This window comes from Macaca mulatta, chromosome 1, assembly GCF_049350105.2.
Source record: "Macaca mulatta isolate MMU2019108-1 chromosome 1, T2T-MMU8v2.0, whole genome shotgun sequence".
In the NCBI taxonomy this organism is placed as follows: Eukaryota; Metazoa; Chordata; class Mammalia; order Primates; family Cercopithecidae; genus Macaca; species Macaca mulatta.
In genome coordinates this window covers 194,461,456-194,486,800 of record NC_133406.1, presented here as the reverse complement: position 1 = coordinate 194,486,800, position 25,345 = coordinate 194,461,456, and the positions used below count along the sequence as shown (strand labels likewise).

The 25,345-nt window shown below is 40.1% G+C and overlaps 2 protein-coding genes across 15 annotated transcripts in view; one reads left to right on the top strand and one right to left on the bottom strand.

The window, feature by feature from the left end:
- PIK3R3 (phosphoinositide-3-kinase regulatory subunit 3) overlaps positions 1-25,345 on the bottom strand; it is a 138,314-nt gene that overhangs the window by 56,901 nt on the left and 56,068 nt on the right.
- Positions 10,409-10,966, top strand: LOC144333652 (cytochrome c oxidase subunit 7B, mitochondrial-like). The gene is made up of 2 exons (XM_077958774.1): positions 10,409-10,448; positions 10,764-10,966. Exons 1-2 carry the CDS (start codon positions 10,409-10,411, stop codon positions 10,964-10,966), a joined length of 243 nt encoding a protein of 80 aa, XP_077814900.1.

Genomic DNA, 25,345 nt, shown 5'->3' with positions numbered 1-25,345 from the left:
TATACAAAATTTCCCCCCAGCATCCGTAAGCTGCCACATCCAAATCCAAACTTCACTGACTATTTGGCATCCAGCATTGAATTACAGAACAACTTTGCTCATGCATGGACAAATGCTATTTTTCCCCAGCGGAATGATTTCTCTGTAGTGTGCTCATTAGTAACACTAACCCCTTCCTATGCCCCAACAACCAACTGCTTTGTGAGCTAAATCCCAATCCCAAATCAGACATTGTTGGCAAAACTAATCTCTGAATGAAAACGGTACAACAGTCAATCACAACATAGAATTTGGATTGTATGTTACTGACGCTGAGACAGAAAACTGTGCCATTTCCAGCAGGTAGTTTTAGTTGAGTTTCTTGGCTCAGCAAAATTGAAGGATGATTTTATTTTTCGAGACACATATGATATTTTCATAAAATTATAGTACTCATTTCTCTCTGAAAACACATTTTAAAAAACTGTTTCACAATCAAAATAAACAATTACTTCAACAACTAGAGGGTGGCGATTCCTCAAAGACCTAAAGGCAGAAATACTATTTGACCCAGTAATCTCATTACTGGGTATACACCAAAAAGAATACAAATCATACTATTATTAAGATACATGCATGTGTATGTTCATTGCAGCACTATTCACAATAGCAAAGGCACAAAATCAACCTAAATGCCCAATCCATGATAGACTGGATAAAGAAAATATGGTATATACACAGCATGGAATACTATGCAGCCATAAAAAGGAACAAGATAATGTCCTTTGCAGGGACATGGATGGAGTTAGAAGCCATTATCCTCAGCAAACTAACTTTGAGAGGCCGAGGCAGGAGGATCGCAGGAACAGAAAACCAAACACTGCATATCCTCACTTATAAGTGGGAACTACATGATGAGAACACATGGACACATGGCAGGGAACACCACAAACTGGGGCCTGTTGGGGGGTGGTCGGGGGAGAGAGAGCATCAGGTGGAATAGCTAATGGATGCTGGGCTTAATACCTAGGTGATGGGATGATCTGTGTAGCAAATCACCCTGGCACATGTTTACTTATGTAACAAAAATGCACATCCTGCACACGTACCCCTGAACTTAAAAGCAGAAGTAAAAAAACAATTAGAAGGGAAAACAATTAATTAAAAGTTAAAGGTTGACACATTTAGGTTGATATATTAGGTTGATACATTAATGTGATTCTCCCTCTATACCTCTTTCCAAGTTGGAGACAGTTTCTTCAAGATTTCATTTTGATACCACCCACTCATATGATATAATTTGGGTAAGTAGTTTCTTCAGTTAAAGTTAATTGCTTTGAAGACTTCCCCAAATGCTGTTGATAATAATAATAAATTTCCTCCTGATAGCAATGAATTATACATATATTTTTATTTTTATGGAGACAAGGTCTCGCTATGTTACCCAGGATGGTCTCAAACTCCTGGACTCAAATCATCCTCCTGCCTCGGCCTCCTAAAGCACTGGGATTGCAGGCGTGAGCCACTGCGCCCGACACAATGGATTAAATATATGTTCTAGGGCTTCTCCAGCTGGAGTACAGAATGAGTGGGCATGCATAAGTTTTACATTTATTTCATTCAAATAAATACTATATTTGTTTCTTAGCATTGCTCACAAACACACAGATGAAATTAAATCTTTTTTTAAAAAAAACCTATCCTTTTCACACACTACTAATCATTGGTGAGTAAAAACCACCAAAGTAAAATCTCCTGGCTGTCAGGTAACCTAGCAGAGTAACTTTGAACAATCTGTTTTATTTATCTGTAAAATGGTTGATTATATCACCATAGTCTCTCTCATCTCTAATTTTTATGGACTTTTATATTCAGTCATCTGAAAGACAGTATACTAGGCAGATTTCACTGAAATACCAGAAATTTCATTAATATTCTGCTGGGTGCCATAAGTCATTCCTCACTGGTAAGCTACATTAAATTAGAATCTAACAAAGTATTTCTGTGTGTTCTTAAAAAGAATAACCAGAACAAAAAAATAGCATTAATATATTTTTAGAAGGCAGTAATAAAACTGGCCAGGTGCAGTGGCTCACGTCTGTAATCACTTAGGGAGACAGGTAGGCAGATCACTTGAGGTCAACAGTCAAGAGAGCAGCCTGGCCAACACGGTGTAATCCCAGCTACTTGGAAGGCTAAGGTGGGAAGATCACTTGAACCTGGGAGGCAGAGGTTGCAGTGAGCGCAGATCACGTCACTGCACTCCATCCTGGGCAACAGAGTGAGACTCTGTCTTTAAAAAAAAAAAAAAAAGAAGAAGAAGAAGTCAATAACAAAACTGAAGAAAACTAGGATCAGATGAGTATTCAGGGAACTTCTCAACTCATTCTGTGAGGCCAATATTCCCCTGATACCAAAACCAGAAAAAGAAAAAAACAAAAAACAAAACAAAACAAAAGGAAAAACCTACAGGCCAATATCCCTTATGAACACAGACACAAAAATCCTCAACAAAATACTAGCAAACCAACTCCAGCAACATATAAACAGGATTATATATCATGACCAAGTGAGATTTGTTTCCAGGAATGCAAGATTGGCTCAACAAACAAAAATCAATCAAGGTAACACACCGTATTAACAGAATAAAGGACAAAGACCAGCATAATCATCTCAACAGATGCAGAAAAATCATGTGACAAAATTAAACACCCTACCAGGTGCAGTAGCTCACATCTATAATCCTAGTACTTTGGGAGGTCACGGCGAGAGGATACCTTGAGGCCAAGAGTTCAAGACCAGCCTGGTCAACATTGTGAGACCCTGCCTCCAAAAAAATATATAATTCAAAAATTAAACACCTACTTATGATAAAAATACTCAAAAACTAGGATTAAAGGGAATTCCTCACCTGATAAAGAGTATCTACAGAAAACCCACAGCTAGCATCATAATTCATGGTGACAAACTGAATGTTTTCCCCTACAATCAAAAACAGCACAAGGATGTCTGCTCTTACCATGTCTATTCAACACTGTAATTAATATTCTAGCTAGGGGCTGGGCATGGTGGCTCACGCCTGTAATCCCAGCACTTTGGGAGGCCGAGGCAGGTGGATCACCTGAGGTCAGGAGTTCAAGACCATCCCGGCCAACACGGTGAAACCCTGTCTCTACTAAAAATACAAAAATGAGCTGGGCATGGTGGCACACACCTGTAGTCCCAGCTACTCGAGAGGCTGAGGCAGAAGACTCACTTGAACCCAGGAGGTGAAGGCTGCAGTGAGCCGAGATCACACCATTGCACTCCAGCCAGGGCAACAAGAGCGAAACTCCATCTCAAAAAAAATTAAAAAAAAAAAAAAAAAAAAAAAAAGATTCTAGCCAGGGCTATTAGGGAAGTAAAATAAATAAAAGGCATCCAGAGAGAGAAAAGGAAAATGACGATCTCTATTTGCATACTCAATCATAAGAAATACTCAAAAAACTACTAAAGCTAATAAAAGAGTTCAACAAGGTTGCAGAATACAAGATGAATATACAAAAATCAAGAGTATTTCTACACACTAGCAATGAACAATCCAAAAATGAAATTAAAAAAACAATTCCATTCCAACAAGCACATAAAAAAGATACTCAGCATCATCAGCCATTAGGAAAATGCAAATCAAAACCACAGTGACATACTACCTCACATCCACTAGGATAGCTGTAATCAAAAGGATATATAACAAGTCTTGGTGACGATGTGGAAAAAGTGAAACCATAATACACTGCTGTCAGGAAAGTAAATATGACCCAGTAATTCTACTCCTAGGTGTATACGCAACAGAACTAAAAACTAAGTTCACATAAAAACTTGCAATGAATGTTCATGGCAGCATTATTCAAAATAGCTAAAGGTGGAAACAACCCAAATATCCATTAACTGGTGAATGGATAAACAAATATTCAGAGTGGAATATTGTTTAGCCATAAAAAGGAATGAAGTACTGATACATACCACAATTGAATAAACCTTGAAAACATTATGCTAAGTGAAAGAAGTCAAACACAAAAGGCCATATACCATGTCATTCCATTTCCATGAAATGTGCAGAATAGGCAAACTTACAGAGACAGAAAGTAGATTAACAGTTGCCACAGACTGGGGCTAAGAAGAATAGGGAGTGACTTTTTTTTGAGACAGGATCTTGCTCACCCACCCAGGCTGGAGTGCAGTGGCACTATCATAGCTGACAACCTCAAACTACTGACTTCAAGCGATCCTCTCACATTGACCTACCAAGTAGCTGGGACTACAGGCGCACGACACCATGCTTAGCTAATTTTTTTTTAAAATTTTTGTAGAGACAGGGTCTCGCTATACTGCCCAAGCTGGTCTTGAACTCCTGGCCCCAACTGATCCTCCCACCTCAGTCTCCCAGAGCTGGGATTATGGGCATGAGCCACCCCACCCAGCCAACAGTGACTCTTAATAGTTACAGGACTTCTTTTGGGGTGATAAGAATGTTCTGGAATAAGACAGTTGTAATAGTTGCACAACTATGCGACTATACTAAAAACCACTGATGTGGTTAAAAACACTTTTAAAAGGTGGATATACGGCATGTGAATTATATCATAACAGAAAAAGTAGTCAAACAAAGGTACTTTCAAAATTCTACCTAATTTAAAACAGAATTTTATCAGACCTTTTTAAGTTGTAATAAAACACAAAAGTACATACACAAAGACCAATCACAGAGGGAATTAGATGTTTCAATTCAGGACTTACTTTCAACCTAGTACAATTTTTTATATGACAGAAAAACTACCTGGTTCTAAATCTCTGGCTGCTCCTTTTTAGACTCCTTGGAATGCAAGGTTGATTTTCCCTCAGGCTTTTCTTCCTCCACCACTGCTTTTTACCCCTCCCAAATTCCCTTATTTTCCCCCAGGGGTTCCATCTCCTAACATATTTCGTATCTGTATGAACTTTATACAGGAGGAATCTTTCCACAGCATTTCATTCTGCATTACATTTTTAGATTAATTTATGTTGATACAAGTAGGTATTTTTATTTTCTCACCTCTACCATTACATGAATACTCTATATTAATTTCTTCATTCTCTTAATGATGGACATTTGAGCTGTTTCTAGTTTTCTGTTTTTACGAACAATGTTGCTATGAACTTAATGGTACTTGTCCCAGGTACAAACTCTTGTTCATCTTCTACAGTTTCCCTAGGGTATATACTTCACTAGATATTGCTAAGTTCCTCTCTACAATGAGGTTCTAGTTGATATTCCACTGTCCACATAAGTATATGAGAGTTTTCCTTATTCTACATCCTCACCAAAATGGTGAGTGTAAAATATTATTCCACTGAAGTTTTAATTTGCATTTCCATGGCTACTAAAGAGGTTGAACACCTTTTCATGTTTGCAGGACATTTGTATTTCGTCTTCTATGAATTTCCAATCTATTGTCTTATTATTACTACTGGTTGGTAAAATATTCTTCATATATCCTGATTATTAATCCTTTTTAGTTATTTTTTCTGCAAATATTTTCTCCCAGATGATGGGGTATCTTTCTATCTCATGCTGAATTTCAGTAACTGTATATTTTTTATTTTAATCTAGACATATTTATCAATCTTTTTCTTTTACAGTTCAAATTTCAAGTCTTATTGAAGAAATCCTTTCTACCCTCCCTGCCCTAATATCATAAAAGCATTCTCCCACTTTTTTCTAAAAGTTTTACTTTTCACATTAACATCTCTAATTATCAGGTACATTTTTTAATATGGTAAGTAGAAACCTCATTTTATTTTCCATATAAATAACCAATTGTTCCATTATCATTCACTGTTTAGTCAGTCCATCATCTCCTTACTCATCTTCAACACTCACTGTCATGTATTAAGTTTCTTTATATTCAGGGGTTCTGTTTCTGGGCTCTTTATTCTTCACAGAGGTTGGTCTATCCTGTGTCAATACCACATTGCCTTAAATATTAACAATATTGGCTTTATAAATAACGCTGTGTAAAAGACTAAGTGTGCCTTCCTAATTTTTCTTGGCAGTTTCCTCTTCTTTATAAATTTTAGAGCTCGTCAAGTTATATGAAATACCCTGTCATTATATTAAACAGAAGTGCACTGAACTTACAAATTAATTTGGAAAGAATTGACATGTTTATGTCACTGGGTCTTCCTATCAGTTAATATGGTATCCCAATTAGATCTTCTCATGTCTTTTAATGGAAATTGTATAATTCTCACCATAAAAGGTCATGTGCATCTTTTGTTGATTTTGTTCACTGGTACTTTTCAATTGTTGTCCTTGTAGCTATTACTGCTATAATGAATATCTTTTTTAAAATATATTTTGTAGGCCAGGAACTGTGGCTCATGCACGTAATCCTAGCACTTTGGGAGGCTGAGGTAGGCAGAACACTTGGGGCTAGGAGTTTAAGACTAGCCTAGTCAACGTGTCGAAACACTGTCTCTACTAAAAATACAAAAATTAGCTGGGTGTGGTGGCACATCTGTAATCCCAGCTACTTGGGTGACTGAGGCACGAAGAATAGCTTGAACCCAGAAGGCAGAGGTTGCAGCAAGCTGAGATCACACCACTGCCCTCCAGCCTGGGCAACAGAGAGAAACTCCGTCTCAAAAAAAAAAAAAAATTTGTGAAAACATCCCAAGTGGGCTGGGCATGGTGGCTCACGCCTGTAATCCCAGCACTTTGGGAGGCTGAGGTGGGCGGATCACGAGGTCAAGAGATGGAGACCATCCTGGCCACACATGGTGAAACCCCGTCTCTACTAAAAATACAAAAAAAGTAACTGGGTGTGGTGGCATACACCTGTAGTCCCGGCTACTCAGGAGGCTGAGGGAGGCTGAGGCAGGAGAATCACTTGAATCTGGAGACGGAGGTTGCAGTGAGCCGAGATCACGCCACTGCACTCCAGCCTGGCAACAGAGTGAGACTCTGTCTCAAAAAAGCAAACAAACAACAAAAAAAAAAACCCCAAGTGTCCATCAACAGATGACTGAATAAACAAAATGTGGTCTGTATGTACAATGCAGTATTATTCAGTCATAAAAATGAGTAAAGTTCTGATACATGCTACAATATGGATGAACACCAACATTATACTAAATGAAATACGAAGACACAAAAGGACAAATATTGTATGATTCCATTTATATGAAATAGCTAGAATAGGCAAATTCATAGAGAAAGAAAGTTGAATAGAATTTACCAGGAGCTGAGAGTGAGGGGAGAATGAGTGAGTCATTGCTTAATGGTTATAGAGTTTCTATATGGAAGATGAATATAGCTGCACAACATTGTAAATGTAATTATTGCCACTGAATTGTACACTTAAAACAGTTAAAATGAAAAATTTTGTCATATATATTTTATAATTTAAAAAAATTAACAATGTAATGCACCAAAACATTGAATTGTATACTTAAAACTGGTGATTTGTATGGTTATGTGAATTATATCTCAATAAAGCTTTTTTAAAATTACATTTGTTATCTGCTACTTGTATAATGGAATCCAACTGTATAGTGGTCTTGGATCCAACAACCGTATTTCATATATATCAGCAAATTATCTTTTGCTTTTTAAGCAGTATTCATCTTAGAATAACCCATTAAATACTTAAATGAGAATGACAATGTTTCTTCTTTTTCTTGATTCAGGAAGAATTTATCTAAAGTTATGAGTGTCTATAAATGTTTGGTAGAACTCATTTATAAATCTATATGGGCCTGATTAAGATGGCTACTAAAAGAAAAAAGAAAAGAAGAGAATAAGTGTTGGCAAGGAAGTGGAGTAACTGGAACCCTTGAGCACTGTTGGTGAGATTGTAAAATGGGGCAACTGCTATGGAAAACGGTATGGAGGTTCCCCAAAAAATGTTTTTAAAAATACCACACGATACAGCAATCCTTCTTATTCTGGGTATACATCTAAAAAAAAAAAAAAAAACTGAAAGCAGAGTCTCAAAGAGACATTATACTAGCAGACCCATGTTCACAGTAGCACTATTCACAATAGCTAAGAGTTGGAAGCAACCCAAAGTCTATCAACAGATTAATGGATAAACAAAATGTAGTATATACATAAATGGAATATTATTCAGCCTTAAAAAGGAAGAAAATCCCTTCATATGCTACAACTGAACCCTGAAGACATTATACTGAGTGAAATAAGCCAAAGACAAATATTACATGATCCCACTTACTTATACAAGGTATCTAAAGTAGACAAAATCATAGAAACAAAGTAAAGGTTGGTTACCAGGGGCTGGGCAATAGGGGAAAAGACTGGTAGCTGTTTAATGGGTACAGAGTTTCAGATTTGCAAGATGAGATCTGGAGATCTGCTTCAAAACAATGTTAATATGCTTAATACCACTCAACAGTACACTTGAAAGTGCTTATGATGGGCCAGGTGCGGTGGCTCATGCTTGTAATCCTAGCACTTGGGGAAGGCAGATTGCCTGAGCTCTGGAGTTCGAGACCAGCCTGAGAAACATGGTGAAACCCCGTCTTTACTAAAATACAAAAAATTAGCCGGGTGTGGTGGCAGGCGCCTATAATCCCAGCTACTCAGGAGGCTGAGGCACGAGAATTGCTTGAACCCAGGAGGTGGAGGCTGCATGAGCTGAGACTGTGCCACTGCACTCCAGCCTGTGCAACAAAGTAAAAGTCTCTGTCTTAAAAAACAAAAACAAAAACAAAAAAAAAAACAGCAAAGCCAGGAGTGGTGGCTCACGCCTATAATCCCAGCACTTTGGGAAGCTGAGGCAAGTGGCTCACCTGAGGTCAGAAGCTCGAGACCAGCCTGGCCAACGTGGTGAAGTCTCATCTCTACCAAAAATACAAAAAATTACCCAGGCATGGTGGCTGATGCCTGTTATCCCAGCTACTTGGGAGGCTAAGGCAGGAGAATTGCTTGAACTCGGGAGGTGGAGATTGCAGTGAGCTGAGATCGCTCCATTGCACTCCAGCCTGGGCAACAAGAGCGAGACTCTGCCTCAAAAAAAAAAAAAGTTTATCATGGTATTATTTATTTATTTATTATTTATTTAGAGACAGAGTCTCGCACTGTTGTCCAGGCTGGAGTGCAATGGCACGATCTTGGCTCACTGCAACCTCCACTTCCTGGGTTGAAGTGATTCTCCTGCCTCAGCCTCCCAAGTAGCTGAGATTACAGGTGCCTGCCACCATGCCTGGCTAATTTTTTGTGTTTTTAGTAGAGACGAGGTTTCACCATGTTGGCCAGGCTGGTTTCAAACTCCTGAACTCGTGATCCACCTGCCTCGGCCTCCCAAAGTGCTGGGATTACAGGCATGAACCACCGTGCCCAGCCATGATGGTATATTTTATATTATGTGAAGGTCTTTTTTTTGTTGTTTTTTTGAGACGGAGTCTCTCTTTTGCCCAAGCTGGAGTGAAGTGGTGCGATCTCAGCTCACTGCAACCTCCGCCTCCTGGGTTCAAGTGATTCTCCTGCCTCAGCCTCCTGCGTAGCTGGGATTACAGTATGCACCATCGCGCCCAGCTAGTTTTTTTGTATTTTTAGTAGAGGCAGAGTTTCACTATGTTGGCTAGGTTGGTCTCGAACTCCTGACCTCAGGTGATCCACCCGCCTCGGACTTCCAAAGTGCTGGGATTACAGGCATGAGCCACCACACCTGGACATGAAGTTTTTAAAAATTACAATGATAAAAAAAAAAAAAAAAGGAAATCATATGGGCCTAGAATTGTTTTGGTAGATCTTTTAAATTACTAATTAAATTTCTTTTATGGTTACAAAATTATAAAGATTTTCAATTTCTTTTCAAGTCAGTTTTGGTAAGATTTTCTTAAGTTATTTTTAAAAAGTGCTTTCCCTATTAAAGCTATATTTTCATAGCTCACTAAATTGTCTATTTAATTCTGGGTAGTTACCAGGTAAATCCTATCAGAAAGTATCAAGTACCCACTTGAAGCCATAATCCATTAAATGAAACATCTACAAACAAGAGAGATTACAATGATGGGAATTTGCACCAAAGCAGCAGCTGCATTGCCGCAGTTCTTTTTTTTTGTTTTGTTTTGTTTTTGAGACTGAATCTCGCTCTGTGGCCCAGGAGTACAGTGGCCGGATCTCAGCTCACTGCAAGCTCTGCCTCCCGGGTTTACGCCATTCTCCTGCCTCAGCCTCCCGAGTAGCTGGGACTACAGGTGCCCGCCACCACACCCAGCTAGTTTTTTGTATTTTTTTTGTAGAGACGGGGTTTCACTGTGATAGCCAGGATGGTCTCGATCTCCTGACCTCGTGATCCACCCGCCTCGGCCTCCCAAAGTGCTGGGATTACAGGCTTGAGCCACCGCGCCCGGCCAACATTGCCGCCGTTCTATCTTCACCTTCACAATGTTTCCCTTGGTCAAAAATGCACTAACGGCAGGGCACAGTGGCGCACACCTGTAATCCCACCACTTTAGAAGGCCAAGGTGGGCAGATCATTTGAGGTCAGGAGTTCGACACCAGCCTGACCAACATGGAGAAACCCTGTCTCCACTAAAAATTACAAAAAAATTAGCTGGGCGTGCTGGCGAGCACCTGTAATCCCAGCTACTCAGGAAGCTAAGGCAGGGAGCTTGAACCTGGGATGTGGAGGTTGCAGTGAGCCAAGATTGCACCACTGCACTCCAGCCTGGGTGACAGAGTGAGACTCCATCTAAAAACAACAACAACAACAACAACAACACACTAAGTCATCTCCAAGTTCAAAGCATTCAGCAAACAATGGCAAGGCAGAGCCACCAGAAACATAAACCTGATTTTCACGACAAATATGGTAATATTGTATTAGCTAGTGGAGCCACTTTCTGTATTGCTGTATGGACATATGGAGCAACACAAATTGGAATAGAATTGAACCTATCCCCTGTTGGGAGAGTCACTCCAAAGGAATGGAGAGATCAGTAATCATCCCAGCTGGTATAATACTGAATTGTTTAAAAAACAGCTCATCGGCTGGGCGCAGTGGCTCACACCTGTAATCCCAGCACTTTAGGAGGCCGAGTCGGGCAGATCATGAGGCTGAGTTCAAGACCAACTTGGCCAACATGGAGAAACTCCATCTCTACTAAAAATACAAAAATTAGCCAGCATGGTGGCTTGCGCCTGTAATACCAGCTACTCGGAAGGCTGAGGCAGGAGAATCGCTTGAACTCAGGAAGCGGAGATTATGGTGAGCACGCCACTGCACTCCAGCCTGGGCGACAGAGCGAGACTCTGTCTCAAAACAAAACAAAATAAAACAAAACAAAAATCAGCTCATCAGCTGGACACAGTGGCTCACACCTATAATCCTAGCACTTTGGGAGGCCAACGCAGGTGGATCACCTGAGGTCAGAAGTTCAAGACCAGTCTAGCCTGGCCAACACAGCGAAACCCCATCTCTACTAAAGATACAAAAATTAGTCGGGCATAGTGGCGGGTACCTACAATCCCAGCTACTCAGGAGGCTGAGGCAGGAGAATCACTTGTACTCCGGGGCTGGGGTGGAAGGGGGAAGTGGGGGCAGAAGTTGCAGTGAGCCAAGATTGTGCCACTTCACTCCAGCCTGGCCAAAAGAGCAAAACTCCATCTTAAATAAATAAATAAAATGCAATAAAATAAAAAACAGCTCATAATTGATGCCAAGTAAAAGCACTGTGTATCCATTAAGATATGGCATCACTGAAGAAATAAAGTATATTTGAAACCTTCAAAAAAAATTACAATGATGACTACTTCTTGTGGAAATTAATTTACACATGGCAATTATAGGCATCTCAAATATAAAAGCTGATGAATAATACATCCACATACAGCATTCCCTATTTTAACTTTGAGTACAGTGCAATCATTTATTTACTTATTTATTGATTGAAACACAGTCTTGCTTTGTTGCCCAGGATGGAGTATAATGGCATGACTATGGCTCACTGCAGCCTTGACCTTCCAGTCTCAAGTGATCCTCCCACCTTAGCCTCCCTAGTAGCTGGAACTACAGGTACATACCACCACACCCAGCTAATTTTTTTTTTTTTTTTTTTTTTTTTTTGTAGAGACAAGTTTTCACTACGTTGCCCAGGCTGGTCTCAAAATTCTGGGCTCAAGGGGCTAGACCCACCTTGGCCTCCCAAAGTTCTGGAATTACAGGCATAAGCCACCATACAGAGCCTTAACCATTAAATCCTTTCTGATATATTCTTGATGATTATCTCCCTGCCCCCCAAAAAATCTAAATCTTTGGTTTCAATGATTTTTAGTAGTTGATTTCAAATTGTTTTTCTTCCACCAACCATAGTAAAAAACAATAATCAAATATAAATGACTTAGGAGAAAAATAACTTTAGATAATGGATGGATAGATACATTGATATTTACACTTTAATATATTCTAGAAGGCCTATTAAGGAGTCCATGACTCAACTTGGAAGGTTAGTTGGAACCCATATTTCTTCCATTCCTTTGCAAAGTTAGTTGGAAGCCATATTTCTTCCACTCCTTCCAAAGCAGTCTTAAATGATACCCCAGGGATCAGCAAATAATGTTGAGTCCCTTATGATGTCCACAAATTGATTGCCTTAGTCTTTTTTTTTTTTTTTTTTTTTTTTTTTTGACAGAGTTTCACTCTTGTTGCCCAGGATGGAGTGCAATGAAGTGATCTCAGCTCACTGCAACCTCTGTCCCCTGGTTTCAAGCAATTCTCCTGCCTCAGCCTCCCAAGTAGCTGGGATTACAAGCATGCGCCACTAGGCCTGGCTAATTTTGTATTTTTAGTACAAACGGGTTTCACCATGTTGGTCAGGCTGGTCTTAAACTCCTGACCTCAGATGATCCACCTGCCTCAGCCTCCCAAAGTGCTGGGATTACAGGCGTGAGCCACAGCGCCTGGCTTCCTTAGTCTTGTAATAAAACATAAGCAGCTCACACCTGTAATCTCAACACTTTGGGAGGCCAAGGCAGGTGGATCACTTGAGGTCAGGAATTCCAGAACAGCCTGGCCAACATGGCGAAACCCTACTAAAAATACAAAAATTAGCCAGGCATGGTGGCAGGTGCCTGTAATCCCGGCTACTTGGGAGGCTGAGGCATGAGAATTGCTTGAACCTGGGAGGTTGCAGTAAGCCTAGATCTCACTACTGAGATCGTGCCACTGCACTCCAGCCTGGGTGACAGAGTGAGACTCTGTCTCAAAAAAAGAAAGAAAAAGCAAGACTAATATTTTTATTTTATTTAAGCAAAGGCTCCAGATACATGAGATACCAGACTATTACAGAGTACTATTATTTTTTTAATATGGAAAGGAATAAATCAAAGAGACCAGGAAGCGGAGGTTACAGTGAGCCAAGATCACGCCACTGCACTCCAGCCTGGGTGACAGAGTGAGACTCTGTCTCAAAAAAAACCAAACCAAAACAAAACAAAAACAGAAACACAGCTTTTTATATGAGTGCATCATCATTTACTTAAAAAGACCATCCTACCTATTCTTCATAGTCCAAGTTCAAATATGATTATCTCCAAAGTCTTTCTTCAACTCTAGTCTACATCTTTCTTTTGAAATTCTCTAGCACTTGGTATCACTCTTTGACACTTGCAAAGTTAGTTGGAATCCACTATTTAGATAACTCATACTTAGTTATCTATTGCTTATATTGTTACTCTCCTGTGAGTCTGCTTTTTTAACTAAAAATTCAAATTAGAGCAATATGTGAGAAAATTATTAATACTACACAGATAAAACAATGCCTGACACAGTAACTATTCCACAAATTATAAGAGTTCTCTTTGCCATTTACCAAATTTGTGACCCTGAACAATTCATCCATACTAAATCTCATTTTCTTCACCTATAAAGAAGAGCTAATAATCTCTGTCAAATAATTGTCTACATGTGACTAGGTGTGACCAATACAATGGTTTTGTATCTTTTCATCATTATGCCTAAAACAATCTCTTGAATATTACAGTAATTACTAACCCTTTGTACAATATATAGCACTTTTATTACCTTAACATTATAAAATAAGTACTTTTATAAACTCTTCATAAACATAAATTTTAATAGCAGAAACACAGCTTTTTATATGAATGTATCATCATTTACTTAATTATTCCCTTAATGTTGCACATCACCCACTCTCTTGCCAGGATCTCTCCAGCTCCCGATTGTTCTTTTGCCACACTAGCCAGTAAATCTCTCAACCAGGGGGAATCAATCCAACCACCTGCTTCCTATATTCCCATACCACAGCTACTGAGTCCTGCTGAAGAAAATCATAACAGGTTAGGAATTCATGCCACTACAGATTTACAGTTTCTAATCCTGAGATTATTATCCTGTTGGTAATTCATCCATATATATGCCTCTGGATCAGTGACCTTTTCCATCCCATACAGTAATCAATGGGTACTCTAAATCTCAAACCAAACACTCTATACATCTCTTCTCTCACAATTGCCCTTTACCAGAAAAAATAAATCTGACCTCACCCAATTTTCCAGCCTACACTCTTCTTCATACCCATATTCTTCATTCTAAGTATTAGGCAAAGGTTTATCTCCTCCTTCCCTGAGCTAGTACAGTAATACCTTCTCACCTCCATACCCACCACCTTCCTGTTCCATCAAATCACACAGCCCTAAATATTCAGTCTTAACTCTATTCTACTCCACCAAAACGTAACACATTCTTTACTCTTCCATCTTCGAAAACATTATGTTTCTCAGCTCTACTTCTCTAGCTACCTCTTACTTTTGCTTCACAGCAAGTTTTCTAAGAATGGTCTATATTTGGCAGGGCACAGTGGCTCACGCCTGTAATCTCAGCACTTTGGGAGGCCGAGGTGGGCGGATAACAAGGTCAGGAGATGGAGACCATCCTAACATGGTGAAACCCCGTCTCTACTAAAAATACAAAAATTAGCTGGGCGTGGTGGCAGGCACCTGTAGTCCCAGCTACTAGGGAGGCTGAGGCAGGAGAATGGTGTGAACCGAGGAGGCAGAGCTTGCAGTGAGCCGAGATCGCGCCACTGCACTCCAGTCTGGGGCACAGAGCAAGACTCCATCTCAAAAAAAAGAAAAAGAATGGTTTACATTTGCAGTCTGTTTTCTCACCTCCCAGTTTACTCTTCTGTCTATTGGAATTTGACTTCTACCCCAATCACTAAAAAAATATTTATCTTGTTAAGGTTGTCTCAATAGCAAAGTCCACCAGAAGCTTTTGTATCATTATTTCACTTAATCACTTTAGATTGTACAGTGTTAGCCATTTTTTCCTTCTTGAAAAATCTCTCCCGAGGCTTACCAGAGACCAATGTCCTGGGTTTGTTTTTTTGTTTGTTTGTTTGTTTTTGAGACGGAATCTCCCCGTTGCCCAGGCTGAAGTGCAGTGGTGCAATCTTGGCTCACTGCAACCTCTGCCTCCTGGGTTCAAGTGATTTCTCCTGCCTCAGCCTCCCTAGTAGTTGGGATTACAGGCGCCTGCCAACACCCCCGGCTAGTTTTTTTGTATTTTTAGTAGAGATGGGATTTCCCCATATTGGCCAGACTGGTCTCGAACTCCTGAGGCTGTGATCTGCCCACCTCAGCCTCCCAAAGTTCTGGGATTACAGGCGTGAGCTAAGTTACCGTGCCCGACCAATCTCCTGGTTCTTTTCCACCCTTCTCTGCTTCTTTTGAGTTTCAAATCTAACCATAATGGTTTAGCACACTGTGTCTCAGGAGTTCCACACCACATACAGGATAAAGTTCAAACTCTTCAGCATGGCACAGAAGGCCCTACATGGTCCAGTCTCTGCTTACTCTTCCAGGATCGTTTTCCTATTACTTCCCACAGGCACCTTTCCACCCTAGATACACCAATACCTGCAGCTCATCCAAACACACAACTCTTTCTCATGCCTTTGCACATACCCTGTACCTCATAAAATGCCCATCCCTACTCCTGGATCCCCTCTCTCTTTTACCACACTGCCTCACCCACTTTTTTTTTTTTTCTTTTTCAGACGGGGTCTCACTCTGTTGCCCAAGCTGGAGTGCAATGGCACGATCTCAGCTCACTGAAACTTCTACCTCACAGGTTCAAGTGATTCTCCTGGCTCAGCCTCCCGAGTAGCTGAGACTACAGGCACATGCCATCATGCTTGGCTTTTTTTTTTTTTTAGTAGAGTTGAGGTTTCACCATGTTGGCCAGGCTGGTCATGAACTCCTGACCTCAAGTGATCTGCCCACCTTTGCCTCCCAAAGTGCTGAGATTACAGGCGTGAGCCACTGGGCTCAGCCTGAGCCACCACGCTCAGCCCAGCTACTTTTTTTTTTAAGACTCAAGTTATGCATGTTTTTTTCCACAAAACTTTCCCTCATATTCTCAGGCCTTATTAAGTAATACCTCTTCTTTGATTCTACAGAGCTCTTCTCAACCTTCTAATAAAAAGTTTAGTGATGACAGTTTAGTTATTGAACCCTACCTTTGTATTCAAAGACTATGAGCTCCTTTAGGGCACATATTTTCTTACCTATCTTTGTATCTCCAGTGCCAAGTGTTTCACACATAGAAGCCATTACCAATAAATATTTGTTGAATTACTGCTTGAGATGGTCAGCATTTAGGCTTACCATAGAGAGGAAGTGAAGATCCAAGAAATAATTATGCTGAACAGCAGCGGAATTTTACTGAGACAGAAAATGAAAAAAAGTGGGGGGGAGAGTCAGCCTGGGAACAAAAAAAGGTTTTTGTTTTTTTTTTAATTTTCCTATAGAAAAAGTTAAAATGACCCATAAGAAAAGAAACATGGTCACTCACACTTGCTACATTGCTTCTCTTATCCCAGGATTTTACCCATCCTGATCTTAGAGCCAAACATACGAGAGCCAAGTAGCCTCTAGCAAGCAAGATACGTAGCTGCCTCTAACAAAATCTCTAGCACAAGCTCTACACATTTCCCTATTACCATATCACAAAAACACTTATCTTCACGAAAGATGTGTAGAGTACCTGCTATATGCCAGATACTAGGTGTTATTTCTTTACATATATATGTGAATATATATACATGGGTACATAGTTATAATTCTTATTTTAAAACCCTGTGAATTAAGTATTATTACTTCCATTTTATATGACAACCATTCAATGTCACATAGTTGGTAAGCAGACCAAATTCAAACCAGTCTTCTAACAATACTTCTTCCTCTCAAGGCAGCATCTACACAAAGATTCTCAGAGACCCAAAACATGCCCCACCACCACCTTCTTACCTCTGGTGGTAAGAAAGGGAATATAATTAGAAAAGGGCATGTTTTAGGCTCCGTGCAGTGCTCACACCTGTAATCCCAGCACTTTGGGAGACTGAGGCAGGCAGATCACTTGAGGTTAGGAATTCAAGACCAGCCTGGCCAACATGATAAAACCCCATCTCTACTAAAAATACAAAAATTAGCTGCATGTAGCTGTGCATGCCTGTAATCCCCGCTACTCAGGAGGCTGAGGCATGAGAATTGCTTGAACCCAGAGGCAGAAATTGCAGTGAGCTGAGATCATACCACTGCACTCCAGCCTGGGTGACAGAGCGAGACTCTGTCTCAAAAAAAAAAAAAGAGTGGGGGCATGTTTTGGGTCTCTGAGAAGCTGGCTATCTATAAAATCTTTATCTAGGTGGTTGTTAAGTAGCTGTTCAATTTACATGAAGCCAACAAACTGTATGTTTATGTTTCCTACACTTTTTAGTACTGTATTTCACAAAAAGAAAGTTAAGTCACCATATCAGTGAGGCCTCCTCTGACTACCCAAAATAAAATAGCAATTCCATCTCTGTCCTCCATCCCCCTTAAGCCAATAGTTGTTTTCTCTATAATATTTATCTCCACCTAACATACTATATATTCACTTATTTATTGTCACATGTCCTCCTACATAAAATAAGGACTTTCTTTTGTTCACTGCAATAAGACATGGAAAGAGGATCTGAAATGAAATACACCTTTACACCTTTCTTCAGGTTCCTATAATCCTAAAAAAGAATGTGAAACATTGTTTTTGGTTTTTTATAAAAATGGGATCTTATTAAACACATTTCTTTATAACTTGTTTGTCTTACTCTACAATCTATCACAGACATCCCTCCAGGTAAATATATACAGAATTATAATACATTCTCTGAGTTGCAAAATATTCCACAACATAGGTACATGACAATTTACACTTCCATACCTACTTCTGATGGATATTCAGGCTGTTTTTAGTAGCAAATATTGGAAACGTTATAAAAATATCCATACATATACCTTCATATGTTGACACTTTTATTTCTACAGAACAGATTCCCAGAAGAGCTATTTTACTATATACTGACAAACTTTCCAAAACAGCTGCAGCAATTCACGTCTCCACCAATAGTGAAGCTAATTCATGAATCTTAAGAGTTAATTTTCTTATAATTTATACACTTGCTTTCAAAAAGGATGAGGCAGCTTAAACATCTGAAAACTAAAAATTACTTTAGCAACTAAAACCTGGAAGCATTCAGTTCTCACTATAATCTCTCCTCCACCCTATGAACTCAGTAATATCTGATTTACTATCATCTGCTCTAGTCCCCAAACCTAGAAGTAGTAGAAGCCACTCTCCTCTCCTGCCCAAGTGAAACCTAAGAGAAAAAGAATCCCACCAAAAGGAGAAAACCTGGGCCATTTCACCATTCCCTCATTTTTATGTAAGAGGCCATATAATCCAAATCTGGCCTTCTTCCTCAACTTGCTTCTCTTGGTTTATACTACCACCATCTACCAAGCTAGAAAACTAAAAGTCATTCTAGATTACTTCATTTTCCTCAGAATAGCCTCTAAGGTCCACCAATCCTACTTTTTAAACAACTCTACTATTCAGTCTCACTGCTACAATCTTAGCCTTATGGTTTCATAACATCTTTCTTCTGTACTGAAATAGCCTCCTAACCAGTTTTCCTTCTTTAATCTTATTCTCCTCCAATCTGTTTTTCACCTTATAGCCAATGTACTCTCTTCCCTACTTAAAACCAATCAGTCAATGACTTCCCAAATGTCAGCAGGATAAAATTCAACCCCTAAATGTAGCCTTCAGGGACTTTCATGAGCTGGACCCCACCTACTGGTCCAGATTCATCTAATACAACTTCCTATCTCTCAATTTTTTTTTTTTTTTTTTTGAGACAAGGTTATGCCCTGTTGCCCAAGCTGGAGTGCAGTGGCCCAATCACAGTTCGCTACAGCCTCCTGGGCCCAAGGAATCCTCCCACCTCAGCCTCCTGAGTAGCTGGGACTACAGTCATATGCCACCACACCCAACCAGATTTTTTTTAAAGAGATGGGGATCTCATTATGTTGCCCAGGCTGGTATTGAACTCCTGAGCTCAAGTGATCCTCCCACCACAGCCTCCCAAAACGCCAGAATTACAAGCATGAGCCACCATGCACAGGCCATGTCCTATCTCATACATTGTCTTCAACAAAACTTAAGGTGTTTTAATAACTTTATGCATTTATTCAGGCTGTTACTTCTCCTACCCTACCAGTAAACCAATGATTCCCTATTTCGTTTATATATTCTTCTACTGCTATACTTCGACATCCATTCAATCAGTATTTACTGAGTACTTTCTATGTGCCAGAGACAGGGCTAGGTATTGAAGATCCAGCAACTAATTATGGTCTCAGTCCTTATCCTGATGGAATTTATAATTTAATGAGGACTAAAGACACTAAACAATTATAAGTATGGTTAAGGATTGTAAAGGTGGTAGTACAGTATATAATAAAAATATATTTTAGATGACAGCCAGGAGAAAGAGAGGGAATTATAAAGAGGAGCGTTGCGTGGTATATTTACAGGTATGTCTTTCGTAACTACAGTCTGAGCTTCTTGAGGACAGGGATTATGTAATCTTCATATCCCTAGCCAGGACAGTAAATGGCAACGTATACTAACATACACTGACTAAACTACAAAGATCACTGCCCTATTCACTCCTGGGCTGATCACTGTGACTATGCAAGTGCTCTCATTGACCAGGCCTAGATCACGTGCCCACCCTTAAACCAATGGGTTAGGCCAACCACCCAAGCCACATCATTCCAAATGAAGGAGGAGTGGTTCCAAGAGAAAAATCAGGAAGTTCTTACCTAAGTAAGAGGGAAGAGAAACTAGATATGCAAAAAAAACCAGTAGTCCTCTCTTCAGTGGACATTGTTGTTATCTTCCAAACATCTTACCCCCTCCCCTCACTGGTAAAAAGTTTAAGTGGGATTGACCCCTTCCTCAGCTCCAGGAGTAAGCCCTGATTTGACATAACAGTGGTTCTTAAAGTGTGGTTTGTGACCAGCAAAATCAGTAACATCTGGGAACGTGTTACAAATACAACTTCTTGGAACCAAGTCTACTGAACCTACTCAACTAGACATTTTGGGGGAAGGACCTAGCAATTTGTGTGTTGTGTTTTTGTTTTTTGAGATAGCATCTTCTCTGTCATCCAGGCTGCAGTGCAGCGGCATAATCACAGCTCAGTGCAGCCTTGACCTCCCAGGCTCAAGCAATCCTCCCATCTCAGCCTCCCAAGTAGCTCAGACTACAGGTATACATCACCAGGCCTCATTAATTTTGTTGTTGTTGTTGTTGTCGTTGTTGTTTTGAGACGGAGTCTCGCTCTGTCGCCCAGGCTGGAGTGCAGTGGCCGGATTTCGGCTCACTGCAAGCTCCGCCTCCTGGGTTTACGCCATTCTCCTGCCTCAGCCTCCCGAATAGCTGGGACTACAGGCGCCCGCCACCGAGCCCGGCTAGTTTTTTTTTTCGTATTTTTAGTAGAGACGGGATTTCACCATGTTAGCCAGGATGGTCTCGATCTCCTGACCTCGTGATCCGCCCGTCTCGGCCTCCCAAAGTGCTGGGATTACAGGCTTGAGCCACCGCGCCCGGCCTTTTTTTTTTTTTTTTTTTTGGTAGAGACAGAGTTTCACCATGTTGCCCAGGCTGATCTTGAATTCCTGGACTCACGTAATCCTCCCGCCTTGGCCTCCAACAGTGCTGGGATTACTGGCATGAGCCACAGTGTCTGGCTGCAGTCTGTAATTTCACAAGTCCTCCAGGTAGTTCTAATGCACACTCAAGTTTAAAAGCCACTGGTCTAGACACAGAAAGCTACCCAGATTTTAAGACAGTGATCCTTTGGAGCACGAGATGGTTCAACTAGTGTCAAGCTTAGGATTTTTGCACTGTATTTGTAGGAAACATCTTCTTTCTCTCCCAGGAATGAGGAAACATACAAAGGCAGCCATCTTGTACTACTGGGGAAGCCCGTATGAGAAAAAAAAGCTAATACAGGGTAAAGTCAAGAGAATTATAGAAAAACAGGGCCAAAGCCTGTATCCTTGATCAAACTATGCCAGGGGCCCTCACTCCCTTTGGTCTTTTCAATTACATAAGCCTATGTAATTCAAATTCAAATTCCCTTTGTTTTAACTAATTTGAGTTGGATTTTCTGTTATCAAAGCTGAAAGTATCCTCATATCCACTACATCAAGTTACACATGTATTCTTAACCACCACAGAGAATGTACTAGAAAATACAGCCTAGTCGGCACCCTCTCTCTAAATTAAGGTTGCCAGATTTAGCAAATAAAAATATAGGACACCCAGTTAAATTTGAATTTCAAATAAACAATGAATAATACTGCATGGTCCATATTGCATATATTTTATCTGGCAATACTAAATTTCAAGGGCTGAACACTAGGAACCAGTCCCAGTTAGAAAGATATGATAGCTCTTATATAGTTTATGACTATCTGGAGAAAAACTAAATTCCAAGTCCCGAATTAATGTCCTGCAACAGGTCTGAATCACCTCATTGTCCTTCTAAAACTAAACAGACTTTTTTCCAAAAGCCAAAGCATGTTATATCCTCTACCACAGGTAAGTGTGACAGAAGCGAAAATGTTGCTATATTTGAGTATTCATAGCTTCTTTTCTTTGCTCTCTTGGTTTCTGGCCCTTACTGTACAGATCAGAATAACAACACACGCAAAGGAGAGAGTTTAACGGGAGGCAGGTACTCATGGAATAGAAACTTAATAGGTTTGAGAAGGGTTACAAAAGAAACACAAAAATGAGACCATTCACGTTGTTATGAGTTGGTAAGTTTTAAGAGAGAAGAAAGTTTGGGATTAACCATCCCAAACATGAAGAAATAGGATTTTAAGTAGTATTGTAGCTTTATGAATGTAAACCCCTTTGGCATTTTTGAGAAGATGGAATACTTAAATTACTTTTCAATTTAATTTGAATGTTAGGCTGGTTCTTCCTCTCAATGGGACACTATGGAGATGGGCCACAAAGCATCCCAGTTTTATTAATAATAATGAAAACAAGCCAGGCACAGCGGCTCATGCCTATAATCCCACTGCTTTGGGAGCCTGAGGCAGGAGGATCACTTGAGGACAGGAGTTTGAGACCATCCTGGGAAATATAGTGAGATGCCGTCTCTACAAAAATTAAAAATAAAAAAAAAGTAGCCAGGCTTTTAGTGCATATTTGTAGTCTTAGCTACTTGGGTGGCTGAGGGAGGAGGATCCCTTAAACCCAGCTCAAGGTTGCAGTGAGCTATGATCAGGGCACTGCAGGCTAGCCTGGGAGACCTTATCTCTTTTTTAAAAATATGCCTTTGCAGTCCCAGCTACTGGGGAGGGTGAGGCAGAAGAATCACTTGAACCCAGGAGGCAGAGACTGCAGTGAGCAGAGATCACACCACTGCACTCCAGCCTGGGTGATAGAGCAAGACTCTATCTCAAAATAAAAAAATTTTTTTTGTTTTAAATAAATAAATAAATAAATTTTTGTTTTAAATAAATAAATAATGAAAATAACAAGAACAATAGATACCTGCCCTAAGTGTCTTATGTGTACTATTTCATATAGTTCTCACAATAATCCTACAGTAGGATTAATATTCTTTTCTATGCTATACAGATTAGAAAACTGTCCATGGTCACAAACTAGAAACAGGCAGGGCTAGAATAGGAAATTCCAACAACCTGAGTCTGGAGCTCTTAAACACAGATACTTTACCCATTTTATATCAATATCTATCTATCCTCAAGCACGTAAACATTACACCAAAAAGAAAATAACATACATCTGTATTAATTATTCTCAGAAAGCAAGAACTTCAGCACATTAAGTAAAATGAAACATGTATGGCATGGCTTCGTTCTCTCTAGTTTCTTCTCCCCTTCACAGCCCACCAAAAAAACTAAGAACATCAGGAAATTTTCTCTTCCAAAGTTACTTCTGAAAGTAAATTGGCTGGGTGTGGTGGCTCACATCTATAATCCCAGCACTTCGGGAGGCCAAGGCAGGAGGACCGTTTGAGCTCAGGAGTTCAAAACCAGCATGGGCAACACAGTAAGACCTCATCCCAACAAAAAAGTCAAAAAATTAGCCAGGTATGGTGGCATGCACCTATAGTCCTAGCTACTCAGGAGGCTGGGGCAGGAGGATCACTTGAGCCCAGGAGGTCAAGGCTACAGTGAGTCATGTTTGTGCCACTGCACTCCAGTCTAGGTGACAGCAATATCCTGTCTCCAAAAAAAAAAAAGTATATTATAGTACAATCTAAATTTATCAACTAATGTTTACTTAAAAAGTAACTCATGAGCAAGCTTTCATCAAACAACCAAGGCCACATATACTGTTGCTTGGCAACTGGATGTCAGAGATCTGAATCACTTAACACTTCAAAAAAGAGAAAAATTAGCTGGGCATGGTGGCACACACTTGTAGTCCCAGCTACTCGGGAGGCTGAGGTAGGAGGATTGCTTGAGCTTGGCAGATTGAGGCTGCAGTGAACCAAGATCATGCCACTGCACTCCAGCCTGGGCAACAGAGTGAAACCTGAGAAAGAAGAAAGAGAAAGAAAACAAAGAAAACAAAGGAAACAAAGGAAACAAAGGAAAGAAAGGAAGAAAGGAAGAAAAGAAAGAAAGAAAAGAAAGAAAAGAAAGAAAAGAAAGAAAAGAAAGAAAAGAAAGAAAGAAAGAAAGAAAAAGAAAGAAAGAAAGAAAGAAAGAAAGAAAGAAAGAAAGAAAGAAAGAAAGAAAGAAAGAAAGAGAGATAGGCCAGGCTTAATGGCTCAGGCCTGTAACCCCAGGACTTGCGAGGCCAGAGTAAGGGAAGTGCCTGAGGCCAGGAGTTCAAGGCCAGTCTGGACAACAAAGAAAGAAAAGAAAAGAAAAGAAAAGAAAAGAAAAGAAAAGAAAAGAAAAGAAAAGAAAAGAAAAGAAAAGAAAAAAGAGAGAGGCCAGGCTTAATGGCTCAGGCCTGTAACCCCAGGACTTGCGAGGCCAGAGTAAGGGAAGTGCCTGAGGCCAGGAGTTCAAGGCCAGTCTGGACAACACAGCAAGATCCTGTCTCTACAAAAAAAAAATTGTTTTAATTAGCCAGGTGTGGTAGTGCATGCCTGTAGTCAGTCCCAGCTACTCAGAAGGCTAAGGTGGGAAGACCACTTGAGCCCAGGAGGTCAAGGCTACAGTTAGCTGTTGGTGCCACTGCACTCCAGCCTGGGCAACAGAGCAAGACCCAGTCACAAAAAAAAAAAAAAAAAAAACCCACACAGAAAAATACATCAAAATACATATAAATAGCTTTGGCATTATTTTAAAAGTTAAACTTATTAATTATTAAAGCATATATAGCATATGGAGAAATACAAAGCTAAGAAATTAGAAAATAAAGTAAGTCAGTTTGGAAATGACAAGCTATATAACTAGTAACATTTGGAACACAACCACTTTTTACAACCTCACAGCTTCTACCCTTGTCCAAGCCACCATCACCCCTCAGCTTGATTGTTGCAATAGCCTCCTAACCAGTTTCTCTAATTCCACCTTTCCCTCTTTCCACCAGCAGCTAGAATGATTCTTTAAGCCAAGAATCATAGTACATCACTGTTCAATACACTTTGATGGCTTCTCATCTCATACAAGTTTTAAAAGCCAAAATTCTTACAATGGCTTACAATGGCATACATGGTGGCAAAGCCTCACCACCCATAACATTACTTTTTTTTTTTTTGAGATGGAGTCTTGCTCTACCACCCAGGCTGGAATGCAGTAGCACGATCTCAGCTCACTGCAACCTCTGCCTCCCAGGTTCCCTGTCTCAGCCTCCCAAGTACCTGAGATTATGGGCGCCCACAACCACACCCAAATAATTTTTATATTATTAGTAGATACAGGGTTTTGTCACGTTGGCCAGGCTGGTCTCAAACTCCTGACCTCAGGTGA